The sequence below is a fragment of the Lissotriton vulgaris genome, chromosome 1_1 (assembly GCF_964263255.1).
Source record: "Lissotriton vulgaris chromosome 1_1, aLisVul1.2, whole genome shotgun sequence".
Lineage (NCBI taxonomy): Eukaryota > Metazoa > Chordata > Amphibia > Caudata > Salamandridae > Lissotriton > Lissotriton vulgaris.
In genome coordinates this window covers 1,436,680,858-1,436,699,799 of record NC_141685.1, presented here as the reverse complement: position 1 = coordinate 1,436,699,799, position 18,942 = coordinate 1,436,680,858, and the positions used below count along the sequence as shown (strand labels likewise).

Below are 18,942 nucleotides of genomic sequence, written 5' to 3'. Positions count from 1 at the left end.
AGTAAAATCAAAAGGTCATGGTTAACACTAGACTTAAATATGACATTGCCAGCAGCTTCAAGCATGTTTCTCATTCAAATGCATAAACGGTATTGCAAATAAAAAATCCAAGGTGCATTTGTACTGAAAGCAGTCAGTGTTCATTGTTTCTATGTACCTTTGAAACAAGAAAAAATTGTCTCGGGCTACACAATAAAAATGTTGTGATTAATTGTTAGTGGCACAGGATGTCACACTTACAGCTTCAGTGGATTGTCAAAGTGTGTGTAGCACATTGCCCTGCTTCTGAACAGACACGTTAGAAGGCCAGGTAATGATTTTCTTCCTCTTCCTGGATGAAAGATGGACGGTGGTGATTGATGGGGGCAAGGTAGGGTCAAACAAATATGAGTTATTGATTTTTGGAGGCAGAGGGATGGAAGGGTAAAGGAACTTTTCACTTTTCCATTTGTGATGGAAGTAACTGACACATAAACAGACGGGGGCAATAAAAGGGCAAAACAAATAAAGGGTTATTGATTTTCTTTAAGGTTTCAAGACATTTTTGTCTCATCATTCTTACGAGGGAACTGTGTCCTTCCGACCAGCAAAGCAGACTCTAGCATCACCACGGGACAAGAAACTCTGCAGATTTGGGCAAGTACAGCAAAAATCTCCCCTCATCCCTTTGGTGGTCGCATTGCAAAGAAACTGATCATTCTCTAACTGGAATTTATTGGATATAATTTTTAGACAGCACTTGATATTTTCTTGAAACTTATTTTGTTCTAAATTTTACTCAAAAATAAAGACTTCCGAGCTTGACAGGTGCAATTGTGTGAGCGTATAATATAAGATGTAAGAATTAATAGCAAATGTGTAAGTGAGTGTGCATATACGATGCAGTATCAGAGGCAGTATTTGGAACAATGTTGGCAATTGAATGTCTCTGAAGTATTTGGAGTCCCCAGATGCTGAGCTTGGTTTCCAACTGGGATCGGGCGGTAAACTATACTGGGTGAGCATCATGGTTGTAGTCCTCACTTAGGCAACAGGCATGGCGGGTAGTGGCATCAGCCACTTTGTTGTGTGTGTTAAGGCGGCTTCCCAGTATGTCGCCGTGCAACAAATAGGAAGATGATTGACTTGCAATATGTAAATGTGTAAGTGTGCGCCCAGATACCCCTAGGGGTGACAGTGTTGCAGTTTACAAATGCTGTTTGATTGATTGATAAGATGTCAACATTTTCAAAGCACTTTTAAAAGGAGATGGTAAATCTGAGTAGGCTGCTTTGATTAACATTGTTTTTTTTGTAGAAACAGAGCAGGTTGATTGTTCGACATTTACACTTTTTTAATTAGACCTCTTGAAGATTTCTGTGTTTTGTCTGATCGCACAGGTGCTCAGTTTGCAGGCAAACGAAGCAGCAGCTAGAAATGCAGCAGAATGAACCGTTTGTAGGACTAGAACACAACGGTAAGTTCAGAAGTGTTTTTTTACTAAAATATGTAACAAATATATTGCAAATGGACTGCTGTGTTCACTAGAATAAACCTTTTTAAAATGTGGAATCATAGATATCTGATAGAGACTTCTAGTCTTAGACTCCTTACCTTTGAATTTCTCTAGGCGACAGACTGGACCTGGAAGATTTTTTTCTGACCAGTATTCCTGTGGGCTGGTAAGTGGCATTGATCAGCTCCACGTGGTAGCGTCTGTGCCGGAAGGGATGTCCACATCACCTATATAGTCACCACCTCAGTAAGCTGACGTCAGTTCTTTTCTTTCTGCGCCAGCCATCTTTGATTCAAAAGAAGAGCTATCTGTCTGTCAGTTTGTGAAAGGATTTTTGCAACATTTTGTCAAACGTTTTTGAGCTTTTTTTCCTCCTGGTGTGTCGAGGATGTCGTTGAAGAAGTCGGGATTCAGACCCTGTGGCACCTGTCACCGTGCCATATCGTTGATGAACCCGAACTTCGTGTGTTCCTGGTGTCTGGAGCAGGACCATGCCTCCAAGTCATGCTCCAACTGTAATGGCCATGGCGCCAAAGGCTTTACGCGAACGGTCTCTCAAGCTGCTTGTGGCCTGGCATGCGACTCCACACAAGTCACGGTCCCACTCAAAAGGAAGGTCTCACGACCATTTCAATAGTCCGAAGTCCTCTTCGTCCCACTCAAAACCGTCAGGGCATTCAGGTAAGAGGCACAAAAAACACAAGAAGTCGATGCGTCCTTCGACACCTCCTCATTCGTTGGCCAACCCAACAAGTAAATATTGGCGCTCAAGGCATTGTTCCATGGAACCTGCGCCTAGGCCTACTCCGCACCATCCCAGTTTTCCAGGGATCCGCAGCAACCCCCGCTCAAATTAAAGAGTTTTATGAGGCCATGCATCTAATTTTTGGGCAGTCGGGCCCACAGGTTTAGAGGGGGGCCCCATCTGGTTCCACGCCGGCGGCTACAATGGGCCTCCATGGATCTGGACTTGTGCCGGTCATGCCACTCTGACATTCCCGGCACTGACCCCGATGCTGAAGCTACTTGCGCTCACCCAACGCTAGCCCCATTGTGTTTCCCAGATCTGACATGGAGCCGCTTCGACTGATGCCGATTGTGGCACTGACTGGACCTCCGTGATCAGAGCCTGAGCCCTAGTCCGAAGGGTCAAGCCTCGGGTAGAAGTGGGGGAAGTTGCTAGACCCGTGTATAACACCAGCCTTATGATCAAGATATGGACTGGTGTGAGGAACAGGGCGATGCCAGAGGACTGAATACGTCTTGAAATACGGGCATGCTTTCTTTCCCTACCATGGCTACAGACGAGGTAGGTACATACGCAATGGGGTGTGGAGTGTGGCTGAGGTCTTTGACCTTCAGTTGCCATCAGTGGCCGTCAAGAAAAACCTCTTGATGGGGGTGCTGCAATTGGGAGTCTCCTCCTCTGAACCCCTACTCCCGTTCAATGAAGCCCTCACCAACGTCCTTCTATTGACCTGGTCCAAATCCAGCACAGGGGCATGTGTGAATAGGATGAAAGCCCACAGCTCGCTCCAGGGGACCCAAATTTCCTCACTCAAAACCCTACCCCAGGGAGCTTGGTGGTCCAAGCCTCCACTCCCTATGGTGCATTTCCTGCCGCTCCCCTGGGTAGGGAATTCAAGAGGCTGGACAGTTTCTTCCAACAGCCTTACATTCAGTGAACACTGAATGCTTAATGGACTGCTACTCCCACATGCTGTGTGAGATGGTGCTGCCACAGATCCCGAAGGAGGACAGGGCCATTCTCTCCCAAGCAGTTACAGACGGGACAGATGTAGCAAAGTTCACTATTTGTTGTGGCTTGGAGAATACCAACTTGTTGGTTTTGTCGACGGTGTCCTCAGACAATACTTCTGGCAAAAAACTTCTGGCTTTTCGGGGGATGTCCAGGCTTCCCTCATGGACATGCCCTTCAATGGCATCCGTCTCTTCAGAGACCATGTTGTATAAAACACAGGAGTGATAACCCATCAACCTCGTTGGGATTGGGGTAGAGAACTGTATATATAAAAAACAATATCTCAACTGGTATAATTTGTAGACAATTAATAAAGATATGCATGCAGCATTATCAAGTGAGAAACAAGGAGACTCTATATATTTGTCATATGTGCTCAAGGCATCATTTACTTCAAATTTATCTCAAAGGATCGAGCAGGTACAATCACAGTTAATATCAGCACTGCAATTTACAATTCAAACAGAACAACCCAAAGTTGTACAAGGTGCACGAGTGAAGAGGTGAGTAACACTACGGCGACACATGTGACAGTGATCAGCGTGAGCGGCGCAAGGTGTTTGTGCATAAATATATACAGTGAATAAAAACAGAGTGGTTTCGAAATAATTTGAATTAGTCAATTTCCTTTTGTCAATCTTTCCGAAAACCACTATGTAAGGGGCGCCTAAAGTCTTGCTGATAAGTCGACAGCGTTTCGATCCGTAGAAATTAGGATCATCTTCCGGACAGGGTGGGTTGAGGGCAGTGCATATATCGCGTTTGGTAGGTCATGTGGGGGAGGCCCGTACGTAGGAGTATTCCTCTTTTACTGGAGAAGATGCAGGATTCCTCCAATGTTGAAGGCAGTAGAGCCACGCGGGACTCTAATGGTCTTTGGTGTGTAGTGGATCCAGCGAAGCGTGGTGAAGGTACGCGGCAAGAAAACGGGACGAATCCCGGTGCGGCGTGGTCCGCGGTATTAAGCACTGTAATTCAGGCGTGGGCCGCAGAATACGGAGGGTCAATCTTTCCTCAAAGAATGGGCACCGCAAATGAATCGCTTTCCCGGCGTTGCTAGGGCCCTAGCAAAGCCGGGCTTCGCTGGATCCACTACATTCACAAGGGAATCTCTTCGACATGGTCCAGATCTCAGAGAGAACTCCAAAGGACCTGCAGTGGTGACCAAAGAACCATGATTGGGTCAGAAGCACACCCCTTCCCCATTAAGATCTCACAGTACTGACTGATGTGTCACACCTGGGATGGGGCGGCCTCCTGGGAACGATGGAGATCAGAGGACTCTGGTCTCCAGCGGAATCCAGATGCCACATGCTGGAACTCCGAGTGATCCGACTGGCATTGAAAGCCTTTATATCCTCCATTAAGGGAAGGCTAGTAGAAGTATTTACAGACAGCACCACCGTCATGTGGTACTACAACAAGCAGGGTGGGGTGAGGTTGTGGACCCTCTGTCAAGAGCCTTGTGTCTCTGGACATGGTTAGAACAGGAGGACATATCTCTGTTCGTGCTGCACATGGCAGGTGCCCTAAACGCAAGAGTGGACAATATCAGCCATCGATACCTAGGGGATCACGAATGGCATCTGCACCCAGAGATGGCGCATGGTCTTTTTCAGCAGTCGAGAGAGCCTTGGTTAGATCTGTTCGCCTGTGCAGAGAACGCACAATGTCAGCAGTTTTACGCACTAAAGTTTCCAAGGTGTCTCTCGCTCGGAGAAACATCTCGAGTGGAGCTCAGGTCTTTCTACCCATACTGCTCCTGCTGGGAGTTCTCAAGAAGATCAGGGCTGACCAGGCCTAAAGTCATCCTTGTGAATCCGGAATGGGCACGGAGAGTTTGAACATGAGTGTCGATCCTTCAATCAGGCTGCCATCTCAGGAGGATCTTCTGTTGCAGCAGTAGGGGAGAGTCCTCCACCTGAGTATGTCAATTATCTGCCTTCTTGCATTGACATTGAGTGGCTGCAGTTGGTAGCTTTTGACCTTCCTCCCGAAGTCTGCAATATTATCCTAGCAGCCAAGCGTACCGCCACCAAGATGGTACATGCCTGCCGTTGGAAGAGATTTATATCATATAGTACATAAAAGACTATTGGCCCTCTTTCTGCCTCACTTTGTGATATTTAGCTTTTTATCATTACCCTTGCCCAGCAGGGCTCTGCTTTGGGGACTTTGAAGAGATATCTTTCTGTTCTGTCTGTCTCCTAGCGAGTGCCTGAACTACTTTATTTAAGTCCCCTATTGTAAATCGAGTTTTGAAGGCCCTTTTACATAATGTTTCGCCTTCCCTTCGTATTATGCCTCAGTGGGACCTTAATTTGGTCCTCACATTCTTGATGTGCTCTCATTTTGAGCCTCTTCCCAACTGTCCCTTTCGGCTGCTCATGATTAAAACATCCTTCCTCATGGCCATTACAATTACATCTGCAGAGAAGGTGAGTTAGCTGCAGGCTTTATCTTGCTAGCTTCCACTGCAGGCTTTATCTTGCTAGCTTCCATTCTCATCAGTTTATCTTGACAAACTGGTGCTATGCACTAGGGCCTCTTTCCTGCTGAAAGAGGTAACACCATTTCATGTGGGCCAATCTGTCACCTTGCCCACCTTCCACGCTCCTCCACATCTCTCTAAGGAGAAGAGGAACTCCACCGTCTGGACCCAAAACGGGCATTGTCGTTCTCACTTGACTGCACAGAAGAGTTCCGGGTAGACAACCAACTCTTTGTAGGGTATGATGGGGCGAAGAAAGATCAGATAGTACGGTAACGGACCATCCCACAGTGGATCATTCTCTGCATCAAGATCTGAAACACTGGCAACGAACCAGCCTCCTGAACGCTTGCAAGCTCATTCCACCAGAGCTAAAGATGTGACCACTGCGTTGAGTCGCAGTCCTTGTCATCTGCCAGGCAGCAACGTAGGCTTCTCAGCATGTTTACCAAGCATTACTGCCTGGGCAGTCAGGTCTGCAGGGGTGGACATTTCGCCCATTTGGTCCTGCAGGACATCCTAGTGTAAATTTGTTCACAGACCCACCACTGGGTATGGTATTGCTTGCGTATCTATTCAGAGGTAAGAAATCTGCGGCTAGAAGTCTCTATAAGATGCATAAGTTACTTACCTTCAGTAACTCCTTATCTGGTAGATGAAATATTTAGCCACAGATTGCTTACCGATCCACCCTGCTTTGCGGACAGATTTCTAGGGTTAGGGATGATCCATTTTAGGTCCCTAGGTTGGAAAACCAGTGCCTGTCCTCTACATGGTTCTGCGCTTCTAGCGTGGAAAGTCATGAGAAGAAACTGACCTCAGGGGGCACCTACTTAGGTGATGCGTACATCACTTCCGGCAGTGTGCTGAGCCGATCGACGCCACCTACTGGCATGCAGGGGTACTGCTCACAAAAAACTTCCGGATCCAGTCTGACGCCACAGGAAATTCAAAGGTAAGGAATCTGCGGCTAGATATTGTCTCTGCTAGATAAGGTATTACCGAAGGTAAGTAACTTGTTCTTCTAATCTTCTCTCCCTATATACAAGTTCACTATTGAAGTTGTATTGAATTAATATGAAATTTAAATCTCAATTCTGATAATGAATTTGGAGACAAGACATAAGTGGGATTAAAAAAGCCTTGAATATGACGAGTAATGCTTAAAAACAAAATAATGGATAATTGTCTATTAAAAGTACTAGCTGAAGTCTTATGAATTGTACTGCTGAACAAATGTGTGTTTGTTGTATCTTTAAAAAGAAAATTCTGGTTGAACCAAGCTATCTAGCTAGACACTTCTTGATGACCAAGGAAATAATATAAGCAGCATAGCAGATGGTACAAAGGTAACACCTCTCCACAGCATAAAACTTGCATTAGGGAATCCTCCAGTTTCCAGCAATTGATACAATTTTTTATCTACTTGTATTATGGTGAGCTGTGTATCACCTGTCCCTTATCTCTAAGCACTGGGGGTAAGTAGAGTCTATGTATTGTAGAATGAGGGAATGAAAAGGTATCGTCTATTTGGAAGCTACTCCTCAAATTCATCGAATGTGACTCAAAATGTATTTGCAGAGCAAATTGAAAGATGAAACCTGAGCGAGGTAGACCAAACTGAGATTCCAGCTCTTCTTTATGATTCTTGGCAACCTTGTGTGGAATTGCCCTTTAATGGTTTCTGGGATCTATAGAATCTCTCAACAGGATCTGAGAAATTTGATGGGTCCTGTCTTTTAATTTGAACCATCTTGAATTTATTTGTATAATATTACATACGATTATAAATGTATTTATTTATTTATTTATTTTTAGAGTTTTCTATAGCGCGAACTTGAACCGATTAGGTTATCAGAGCGCTTTACATAACACCAGTTCCGTTACATGTTATCACAGCAGTTTACATAGAATCAGTTACGTTGCACATTTCAGGATCTTGAACCGATTAGGTTATCAAAGCGCTTTACATAAGACAGCATTCGATGTCCAGTGCCCTCCTCCGCCGTGTAGCGGGGGACCACATCCAGCCCTCCGAAGTCGTCGAGCTGTCGGGACTAGGCTCCTGGAATTTCAGCTGCCCCTTTACAACTAATTTGTTTGAAGTCATGACGGATACACATGGATATACTCTAAAAGTCACATCAACTGTATATACTAGTGATTAGAGTTATCTCTATGTACATAGGGAGTGGATAAGACTGGTTTTAAAGTCACATCACCAAGGGAGGGACAGAGAAGGGCAGGAAAGTGAGACAAACCAGAGAGGGAAGCAGAAAGTCACAAGTAGGCATCAGGAGAGACAATAGAGAGGTCACTAGGACAGAGAGGGGGAGGTGAGAGATCGCTAAAAAGGCGGAGTAGAAAGGTAGAAGAAGAAGTGAGTCATAGAGAGAAAATGGCGGGGAACACAGAGGTCCAAGTCTGAAAGTCCAGGAAGAGTGCTGCAAGTCCGGGGGGAGAAAGGCAGTCCAAAGCAACGGTTGGGTGATTACCCTCGTGTGTTAATTATGTCCTTGCTGCAGAGAGAGAAAATCCCTTTAGGTTTGTCCCTGGAAGCGCGTGGTCCGCTGCTCACCTCAATTGAGATAGCTCACGCCTAAATCTAGCTTCCCAATAGCTGTGTATTTATTTATGTATTTAACAGATTTCTATAATGGTCAGGTACTACAATGAGCAGGGGCTGTTTACAATATAACAGAAACAGTGGTAGAGAGAGGTAAAAAGCTAGAGCACCTAATTGCGAACAAGGAGGAGAACAAAGGACACAGCACAGAGGACAATGGTGGGGGGAAAGTGTGGACACAAATAGAGAGGAAGGCAGTTGGGCACAAGTAGTCAAGCGGCAACTAGTCCTTTTGAGGTGTGAGTTTATATGATGGAGGAATGGCAGCAAGATTCATTTAGTCCAGAGGTTGACAGGCAGACAGTCGTATAGAAGAGTAGATGCTGCTGAGTAGGATTAGTGCTGCGCTTGGGTGGGTTTGCGCCAGGGTAGGCTAAGGGGCTCTGCCCTCAACCTTGACCTACTAGAATCCTTTATGGCAAATAAGACCCAAAAAGTGAGCTTGGGAGACCTCAGAGCTAAACCTTTCCAACTTCCTTGTGGTGTGTCCCAAGGGTCCCCCTCAGTCCCACATTGTTCAACCTCTACGTGACCCCTCGTGCTAAACAGGTACGCTCCTGGAGCTTTCAAGTACTGTCCCATGTGGATGATACACAAAACATTGTTTCAGTATCAGGTGATTGGGCAGGAGTAGCCAACACTTTTAAGCTGTGCATGGGGCTAGGTTTTGGCACCTGGATGCGAGAGAACTGGCTCAAAATGAATGCTGATAAGACAGAGATAGTGGTCTTCGGAGCAGAGAATTCGGTTTGGTCGGACCACAGGTGGCCGGAGACTTGTGGCTAACCACCTGTTCTGAGAACCTCTGCTAAAAACCTGGGGGTGATCTCTGCTAACACACTGACATTTGACCGCCTGGTTAATAGGGCAGTGAGTTCTTGGCAGTGGTTATTGCCTTAATAACTTCTTTCCTTGACTACTGTAACGCTCTGTATTTGCACACCAACCAGTTTTCTTTTAATAAACTTCAGGTTATCCAGAATGCTGCTGTTCTGCTGGTTTTGGTTGTTCCTAAACATCTATTGATGAGGGAGGGATCGAGGACACTTCACTGGCTTCCAATAAGGAAGAGGCTGATGTTCAAAGCCCTGAGTCTGCTTTTTAAGGCCCTCAACCAGCAGGGCTCTTGCTATCTAAGAACCGTTTTCAACTGGTATCTTCCCAGCAGCCAGTTGAAATCGGCTGGTCAAAGGAGAGTGACTTTTCCCCATTTTTGGAGGGTGAGATGGGGTGAGCGTGCATTCTCTGTAGCAGCTGCTAGGTTATGGAACACTCTACCTGTACACAGCACTAGCATTACTTCTTACTCTGTAATTTGCAGGAATGTGAAGACTTGGCTTTTCTCACAATTATAATTGTCTTTGTTGGTAACCCCCGTATGCTCCTGCCGGATATAGCGCTATTATGCATATGGTTTAGTGTGCTCTACAAATTTAAATTGCATATTTACATCATTATAAGTTTTTAAGCGTGGAGTTTCCAGTAGGAGGCTGTTTCTGCTTCTGAGCCATCTAATGCTGTTTGATAAATTAAGGATCTTAGCGAAATAAAGTAGAGAGAAGGAGGGTACTGCTTTGTAAGCCAGGCATCTCAATGTTAATCTCTCCTCATTTGGGAGCCTGTGTAAGTCATTGAGGACTGGAGTGATGTGATCGAATTCCCTCAAAGAAGACAAGAATCTGGCTTTTGTGCTTAAGATGCTTTGAGTGGCAAGAGGGAGGAATGGGACTTGCCCATTAGAACAGCATTAGCAAAGGACAGATTTGACTGGATTACGATGTGGCTACTCTTTTTTTTTTAGCAGAGAATGCAATAAAAATTGATTAATTTTCTTCAAGTTCTTAAATGAAAGTTTGCCATTTTGTTGATTTTAATTATACGTGAGATCATGGATAAGGATAGTCCAATGTTATCCCCTAGTGAAGTTACAAGTGTGAAATTTAAGCATGAAAGTCTGCAAAATTTAGTCTTACCTGCTCTGCGTTGAAGGTTTTTTTGTTTTGGTGAGAATAAAATGAACTCCTGGGCTTCACGCCTAAATGTTAGTAGAGATCGGAGAGTGAGGACGTCAAGCAGTGATGGGTATTTTTTGTTGATTTGATTATCATCTGCAAATTGATGGATTGAGTCACCCTTCCCATCACAAACTTCAAAGAGTGTGTCAATGTTAACATTCTAATGAGCTGGAGCTCAAGTAGAGTTGTTGGGAACCTACAAATAATGAGAGATGCCTCAGAGATATTGGTTTCAAGTTTTAGAAAGTTTGAGAGTTCGTCAAACCTCGATTTAACTCCACTGTTTTCAGTTGGAAATGGTACTATGAACTACAAGCTAGTAACCAGGGTATTAATCGGAATATTTTTTACTGCTTCTTTTGTTTACAATACTTATTTTTTTCCAAAGCTTGCATCAACCATCAATTAACGTTTTCCTTTTTTTTTTTACTAGACTTGAAGGTTGTGAGTATGTAAAAAACTGTTCAAAATTTCATATTTAACCCTTGGACTGCTCTACATTTTTTCTATATTCATTTGTCTGGCCAGTGGTAAACTTATTACTGTTTACTTCTATCTATTTATTAAATATTTCTTCATTCAAAATTGAAGACTTGTATCTGAAGCCTATTCATTAAGGGAAACAGCCTCTACAACGAAGCCGTTTCCACGAAAACCTTAACCACGCATGCATTACAACGCATGCGTGGTTACCACGAAAGCCTTTACCACGCATACCTTTACTACGAGGGACGTAGTAAAGGCATGTGTAGTAAAGGCTAACATTAAAAAGGGGGCTTGGGGGGGTCTCCCCCCCAAAAAAAGAAACTCACCTACAGTCACTCAGCGTCGTTTAAGAGGAAACGGAAAGAAACTTCCGCTTCCTCTTAACGACGTACGACGTCACCACGAACAAAGAGAGGAAAAGGTTCTACGTCGAAATAGTATGCCGTTGTAACGCATGCGTGGTAAAGGCATGCGTTGCAACGGAATTCGTTGTAATAACATACAACCATTCATTAATTCAGTGATGAAAAATTCAAGCAGTAAAGACGTCACAGTATCGTGGGCCTTTCTGTTTATTCAACATGCGACTAGTAGCTAATTTTTTTTAATATGGAAAATCTTCAGCATCAGCTATTCTTTGGTATCCTACCTAAAGTTGCATAATATATATCATTGGACTATTCGTTTTTGTATTTTCACAATGTTGTCACTCATCTCAACTACTTTTGGGCACTGGTGTGTGTATCCGTGCACCCACGATATTACCGGGGGGTACGCTTTGGCGTAACCATGCGCTTTATAAGCTACCCTTAATAATAATAATAATAAATAATAATAACCGTTGTTGAATATTTTGTCTGAACGAGTCAAGAACCATGCTGTTTATGAACGTCACTTACAAAAGGAGCTTCCAAATGAATAAAACGATAAATAGTGTTCCAGAATATCGTATTTGGTTTTCTAGATTTGTGACTTGAATGGTCAATATTTGAGCTCAGCTCGATAGGCTAAGTAGTTGACTCGTATAACAATTGCCTGTTTGAGCGAGGAAGTGTGATAAAAAAAAAAGTGGCTAGTCAGTGGAGAGAGTAGGAAGATGAGTCTGAGTGGTGCCCATGTTGGAGGAGAAATGTTGCTAATCCATATGTTGGCTGTGAGGAATGTACACACAATTTAATCAACTGAAACAATATGGTGTTGTGAAAGGAAAACCTCTATCTTCTATGACATTTTATAGCAGCGTAGGCGCTGGCGCAATTTGCCCTAATTCAGATTAGTTGCAAAATATGATGTGGCATTGATTGAATTAACTGTCCCCTCGACAGGTGTTCACCAATGGTACTTCTCGGAAGTACTGCTTGCCATTCATGTTCATGGAGACCTTTCCATTAAAAACAGATATTTCACACCACTTATGTGTACTTTGTGAAATTCCTTTAACCAGTTCACTGGAAATACATTCCTTGCTTGTGGTGGCTAACATCAAGGACAAAGCTTTTATATTCTATTAGGCTTAGGATCTTAGTGCTGTTAGTGAGTTGAATTTTTACTAGCCAGTCTGTTAATATCCCAGATGAGCATCTTGCTGTTTCTGCTCCCACTTGCAGAATAAATATAGCAGTTGCTCTAAAGCTCTCCTATTTACACAGTAATATGTGTACCCCAAGTAGTCTCGTGGCACTGTCGCTATAAGCAACCAATGCCGTGGAACAAGATTGACGGAGTAGTCATGTCTTCAGCTTATTGCGGATTTTAAAATGCTTTGAGACTGAGCACACAGGGAATGTTGATTAAGCTTTGAAAGAGTTACTTCTGGTTTATATCTACTGATGGCAGAGAAGCAGAATAAAAGTTGTGTCATCAAGTCATACATAGATGCCTGGGAAACTTCTATTTTGAATACATTTTGGCTTAGTGTCCAAAAACCCTGTGCTGTATGAACAGTGATTTCTGACCTGGAAGAGAACACAGACCGTGAAGACAGGTAGAAAGCTATACTTTCTTTTAGCGTCAGAAGATTCCAGTAGTGGCCCCATAATCTATTGTGATAACGTGACTGTTAATCCAGGCAGCTCTGTTCAGCCTAGATGGTTCATAAGGCCAATACATCTAGTAGTACCACTTCTAAGTACTCATTTGGTATCGCCCATTACGGACTCCGGTTATTCCTTTCTCTCTAACCAGCTGGAACATTTATCTCTCGGAACACTGGCCTATTACAAATTGGACCCTGAGGGTCCATTTAGGAATGGCGAAAACCTGAGGGAATCAGATTCATCTCATCAGATTCCCTTGGTTTGTTCTCATTCCTTGTGTTTGCATCTAGAGAGTTACAGCTCATTTTCGCTGTCAGGGTACCTTTGAGAAACTGAAGGTCTCCTGTGCTTCTCGCTACTTGTAATCCCAACTCCTGAGAGTACTCCAACGGAAACTATGTGTAAATAGTATTTAAGGCCTGAGGGCGTGGTTTGGTGAGAGTAGTAGCTGTAGAACATGTCTCTCAATAAATCCACCAGTTGTCAATGCCTTGGTTGACACCTTTATCCAGTCTAAGCATTTTTGACTACACAGGTTTCCTTCAGTGTCTTGTAATTTTGTATTACGAAAAAGGTCCACAAATTGAAAGCACAATGCTCTCATCCAGTAAGATAGGGTGTAACAAATGACCTGTGCTGCTATTGCCCAACATAGGTCTGCCATCCAATCAACTTATAGCGATTCTTAGAATAAATCTGCATCTACCTCATCTGGCCCTTGCCACTTGAAAGTCTGAAAGCTTGCTAGTTGGTTTAGCCTATAGTACTGGCCACCAGGTCTTAATTTGCCAGGTCTGCTACTACCACAGCGCGTGGGCATCTTCAGTTGAAATTGTTCAGCAACCAATTATTTAGCATCTCTGCTCAAAAAATAATTTTCAACAAGTGACCAAATTGTGTTTCTATAAATGGCCATACACGACTGGCTAGGGGCCATGCAAAGTGCATACGTTGTTTGTGAAATTCATTCCTTTCCACTGACCACATAGGAATCTGTTACATTCAGAAAACGTGAAATGTGTGAAATACTTCAAGAAATCTTCTCAGAAGAGCTGTTGATCTTCTAAGATGGGTCATTTGTTTGTGATCCTGTGAGGATTCCCAGAGTAGCTCAGGGAGGACTGGATCCTTGCCAGTTTCAGGATATTTGTGCAAGATAAATTAGGATGCAATTAATTGAAATGGCTCTTATTTACATAGTCATCCTGTTTTATTGTAATCACATTGGCTCTTTCTCTGTCTTCTGCACAGTATTATGTAAACTTCTCCTAGTACAGTATCCCCACAATCCTTAGCAGTAACATTACCTGTGCTAAGTATTGACTGAGGTAATTTCAGTCGGTACTGTGGGCCACATGTACGGAGATACTAGTCTCTAAAAGTGGTTGCAAATTGAACCTTTATGTTGAACCAGTATCTTTTTCTGTGGATTGATCTGCCTAATCAACATTAGTTGTGCAGCTCAGAATTTGTTACTCACTACAATCACAGGAATGGTGGCCTGCAGAGGTCAGTAGATTACTATCCCTCTAATTAACTTCCAACAATGTCTTTTTTTTCTTCACAACCGTCCGAATTTCTGGAAGAATGCAGGCTCATTTAAAAAATTGAAGTTTTAAAAGCTTCAGTGACAATTGGCAGTGATCCTGGACCATTGACTACTCCACCTAGATCTGCCACTCCAATTCGCAAAGTGGAAGGGGTCCTAAAGGACCTTCCTCACTTTTGCAAATGAGTCACCACCCAAACCTTGGAGTCGATCATATATCACGGTTTACAACTGGAATTCCATTCGAAACACCATCGATACAAAGGGATCGGAATCCCAATTTAGTACGGCGCCCACAGCATGCCCCTTCCAAATTGTGATTCAACATTCCATTCCTAAAATAGTTTCTATTCCTAAATCCCTAACATGAGCTAATTAAATTCAAACTAACTTTTTAGCTGTTGTAAACATTCCAGTTTTGCAAATTTGAGTGTTTGTTGCCGCTAAAACATTTCATACATCTGGCCTATAACACTAGCATGGTTACTAGGCTGTATAGCAGGCTTGATAGTGTGCATTGGGAGTGACCGAAGAACAGCATAGAGAAAAAGTGAAGTAAGACCTGGGGCCAAATTACAGAAGTGCCCCAGGGGCGCAACGGGCGTTTTCTCCAACTTTGCTCACCACCGGGGGCACTTTGGTGTTATAGCAGGGGCCGCAGACGCTTGTGTGTCCCCTTCTGTAATACCCATAGTGCTGGCGCACATAAAGCGCCAGCGCTATCATCAGAGGGTATTCTCTCATTTGCATGGGGACGTGGCACCATGCAAATAGGGGAATCCCTTTACCTCAGCACCAGCAAAAAGGCAAAGAAGCTGTCAGGAGGCACATTGACAGTGCGCCACCTGATGTCAGCCCTCTGGAAGGGGTAAAGGGGGTCCCATGCAGACATCCCCTTCAGGTGGGTGGAGTCACTCCCTGCACCCACCAGCACAGGGGTCTCTAATCCCCCTTAAAAGTGCAGGCGGGTTGCCCCCTGATATGTGGCTGCCCTGGGGGCATCTCATTCATCCTGCTAATGCGCATTTTCCTTGTTTGCGCCGGGCGCACCTTTTAAAAGGCGGCCCCAGTTCAAACAAGTAAATGGTCCGTTTGAATGAAACAGCCCCTGTTGTCAACGACAGGTTTCCAGCAGAAGCTCTGAACTTTGTATTCGAAGAACAAAGAAACATAGAGTTGAGTTAAATTATGTACATCATATCCCATAGTTCTGCTACTTTGTACTCTAGAATGCTGCTGCTTTTACCATACCTTTGCCACCTTCGATCAAAAAACCCGCAAAGCACATAGTGAGCAGAAACGACAATGAGGCAAACAGCATGGGTTGCTTGTGGGAAGAACATCTGTGTCCAAACAGGCATTCCTGATGAGGCATTTTGTATGCAAGTTCTGCGCAAGAGAGGCTCCGCCTGTAGCTGCGTATAATAATATATTAACGCTAATGCGTGTATCCACATTTCATGAAGAAATCTGCTGCTCCGGTGGAAATTAGGGTTTTGTTATGCATCAGCAGGCTTCTTTGAAAAGTCAGCATATTCCCAGGAGGGGTGACTGACTGATTTAGTAATGCTGCTAGGAGATAAATTACAACCGAATTATGAGCGCTGGGTGTTTTTTTTTTTTTCTCTGCAGCACTTTTTGTACAACTACCTTCTCAGGCTTTGCGGATTGCTCGCACAAATGTATTGACTTCGTGCTGTAATGCCACATAACTACAAAGGACAGGTTTTATAATGGGGAAATACAATTTGTAATCAGATCAAATTGTAAAATTGTTTGGCATACGGATCACAAGACACGAAGTCAGCAAAATATTTAAACGCTGCTTCAGGTATTTTATGCAAAGTTCAGAGATCAAAATGGCCGGCCGTCCATCATTTTTCTCCCAAGATTATGAATGGAGTAACTTAAGTGGATGACTGGCCACTCTGCCTTTTTGTAAAAAAAAAAAAAAAAAAAAAAAATACCTTCTCCCAAAGCGATGTGGATCTGAAGTTGACATATGTTAAGTACTGTTTATGAAACTAAAATGCAAAACACAAACTTATTGCACTGCCTTTGCGTGGGGAATGCGCTGCTCTCGGGCAGCTGTGAATTTGCCAAGACAGCACATTCTTCCTGATAGGGCACACTTTCCATATTTGCACCCACCACACCTGCTTTAAGGTGCACCGTGGTGCAAACCTGGAAAGTGCACCCTATCTGTACTACGGACCCTTATGTGTTTATGGGCTTTTGAGACTTATTTGGTCTTTTTGAAATTTTATAGCCTGTAAACATTGTTGCAGGCAAAATCCCTTTGAAAACTTTATATTTGAAGATATGTGTAAAAGTAACGTTTTGAGCCATGTAGCCTTTTCCGGAAAATATCAGAGTATTATGTATCCTGTTACCATAGAGCATATCACTACCTCGCTAGCTAATACAATTTCAAAACCTTTTTTAAATTACTATCTAAAAGTGTTAGTGGTAGGCTGCAGACAGCAGGCTGAATAATTTTGAATTTGATGCCTGAATTATAAACCTAAAACGTTTAAATTCTACTCCAGGGTTCTACATTGAAATGCCACTAAATTCATTTGAGCAGAAAATATTTATCTGTAAAGTTTTCTTCCCCGAGAACCCTGAGGAGGCTGATGTTCCCAGTTTGCTTTGTTCTCATCACCTGCTAGGTGTTTCCCTTGAGGAATTTTTCTCAGCCAATACATCCTTCCCCCAGCATCGTTTTACACAGTATGGGGCTCAGTGTGTTCACATTTAAACTGATTCATGGATATAAATGTTGCATTTATTCTACACAGCTGACACCCCGGATGCAAAGTTGTCACGATGAGTGCAAGACTCCGCAAATATTAATATTCCCAGTACTCTTAGCTTTCCTACCTTTTTAGGTAAAGATTTTTTATTTTATATATATAGTTAGTATTTTTTTAAAAAAATGTTTTGTGTACACTAGTTATTACCCCTTGCAGGCATCTGTGTACAAATCTCCTTTTAAATCGGCCATTGCAAAGAAAGGGTTTTTATGATTTATTCTCAGTAAATGTATTCTCAATTGGAAGTGTCATTTAAAAAAAAAATTCGCACTACGTCTTTTCAAAACCTATACCTATGTCTAAAAAGCATTAAAGGTGATCATGAAGAAACCTATTTTTTTATGTAATTCAATTACTCAATTTGAACTCGGTGGGATGGCTATGTTTTTCCCTCAGTGTAGTTATTATTATTATTTTTACTTCCATGAATGAACAGTGTTCTTTGGTACACATAGTTCATCAGAGGCAACCCAAAGTAGTTAGACTTGGCTTGACAGCCCAACTGTTCCACGATCTTGTGTGATCAGAACCAGTACTGCGTGGGGGCTTTGGCTGCCTGCGTTTATTTCCTCGATTAGAGCTTTTGATTAAGCAGAAGTTGTGTTTATACTAAAAACGATGTCTGGTACTTGGCTTTTCGTGGAGCGGGAAAGCTTATGCTTAGTTCAGTAGCACTGAGTTGGTCATAGTAGGCTTGACATATGTGTTGTTTACAGCATATAGTAAAGCAATAGGCATGGAAGGGTGTGGCATGTAGAGGATTATTTTATTCGGTGGACTCTCCCAGATTGCCATATTAACCGCATCGCTGCGGCGGCTTTTCCCGCTGCGTGCGGCGTTTTTCAAAATACCACGTTACATGACGAGCTCAGCTCGTCATCAGCATACGAGCGCCGTAGCTGATGACGAGCTCACTGATGACGAGCTGAGCTCGTCATCAGCATCGAAGAGGTTAAGAAAGAGTTTGGATGTTAGTAACCCCTTCTGAGAAACCCAGTGGTAGAATGTTTGCATATGACAATCTTTGTTAGGCCCTCTTAGGAGGAGGCTTTTATTTTTTTTATGCCAACTGTATTTTGTGTAAAATTGTAATTAATGGAATGGATGCCTGATGGTTGCCTGGTGGGAAAGCTTATGTTGAAAACAGTAGCCCTGAGTTAGTTATGGTGAAAAGGGTTTGATAAAGGCTGTGCGCCTGATTGGTTCATAGGGAAACTTTATGTCAAATGCCATAGGACTGATCTGTTTCATATGACGAATTATGACAACGCACTAGACCTAACTTATTAACTATGAAAAGCATTTGTCAAAGTCCATAGGCGATTACGGATGGACAGGTATATTGTAACATATAGACACACAGATTACCATAGTAAGCAAGGGTTTTAGTGTTGGTTAACCTCCTGGCAATTCCTGGGGTAGACGACTGTAATCTTGTACATATGTGTAATGTTATGACTGCATGCCAGTTTATGGTGAATACAATGGGCCTTTTTTGGGCAGCGTGATAATCCATTAAAAAAGGCTATAGGCGTGAAGTGGTTTACTGGGAATAGAAACATCATATGCCATATTTTTGATTTATTTATTATGAAAGGTTATGACAAAAGCATTAGCCTTTACTTGTTTATTTCTAAACGCATATATTAAAGCCAATAGGCCTTTA

At 43.1% G+C, this 18,942-nt stretch overlaps 1 protein-coding gene across 3 annotated transcripts in view; it reads left to right on the top strand.

Annotated features, from left to right (window-relative positions):
• CERK (ceramide kinase) overlaps window positions 1–18,942 on the top strand; it is a 214,402-nt gene that overhangs the window by 159,895 nt on the left and 35,565 nt on the right. For all 3 annotated transcript variants that reach the window (XM_086967292.1, XM_086967289.1, XM_086967293.1), the window contains 2 exons: window positions 531–636; window positions 1,380–1,456. In XM_086967292.1, coding sequence (XP_086823418.1) covers window positions 531–636; window positions 1,380–1,456 — 183 coding nt within the window. The remainder of the gene's footprint in view (window positions 1–530; window positions 637–1,379; window positions 1,457–18,942) is intronic.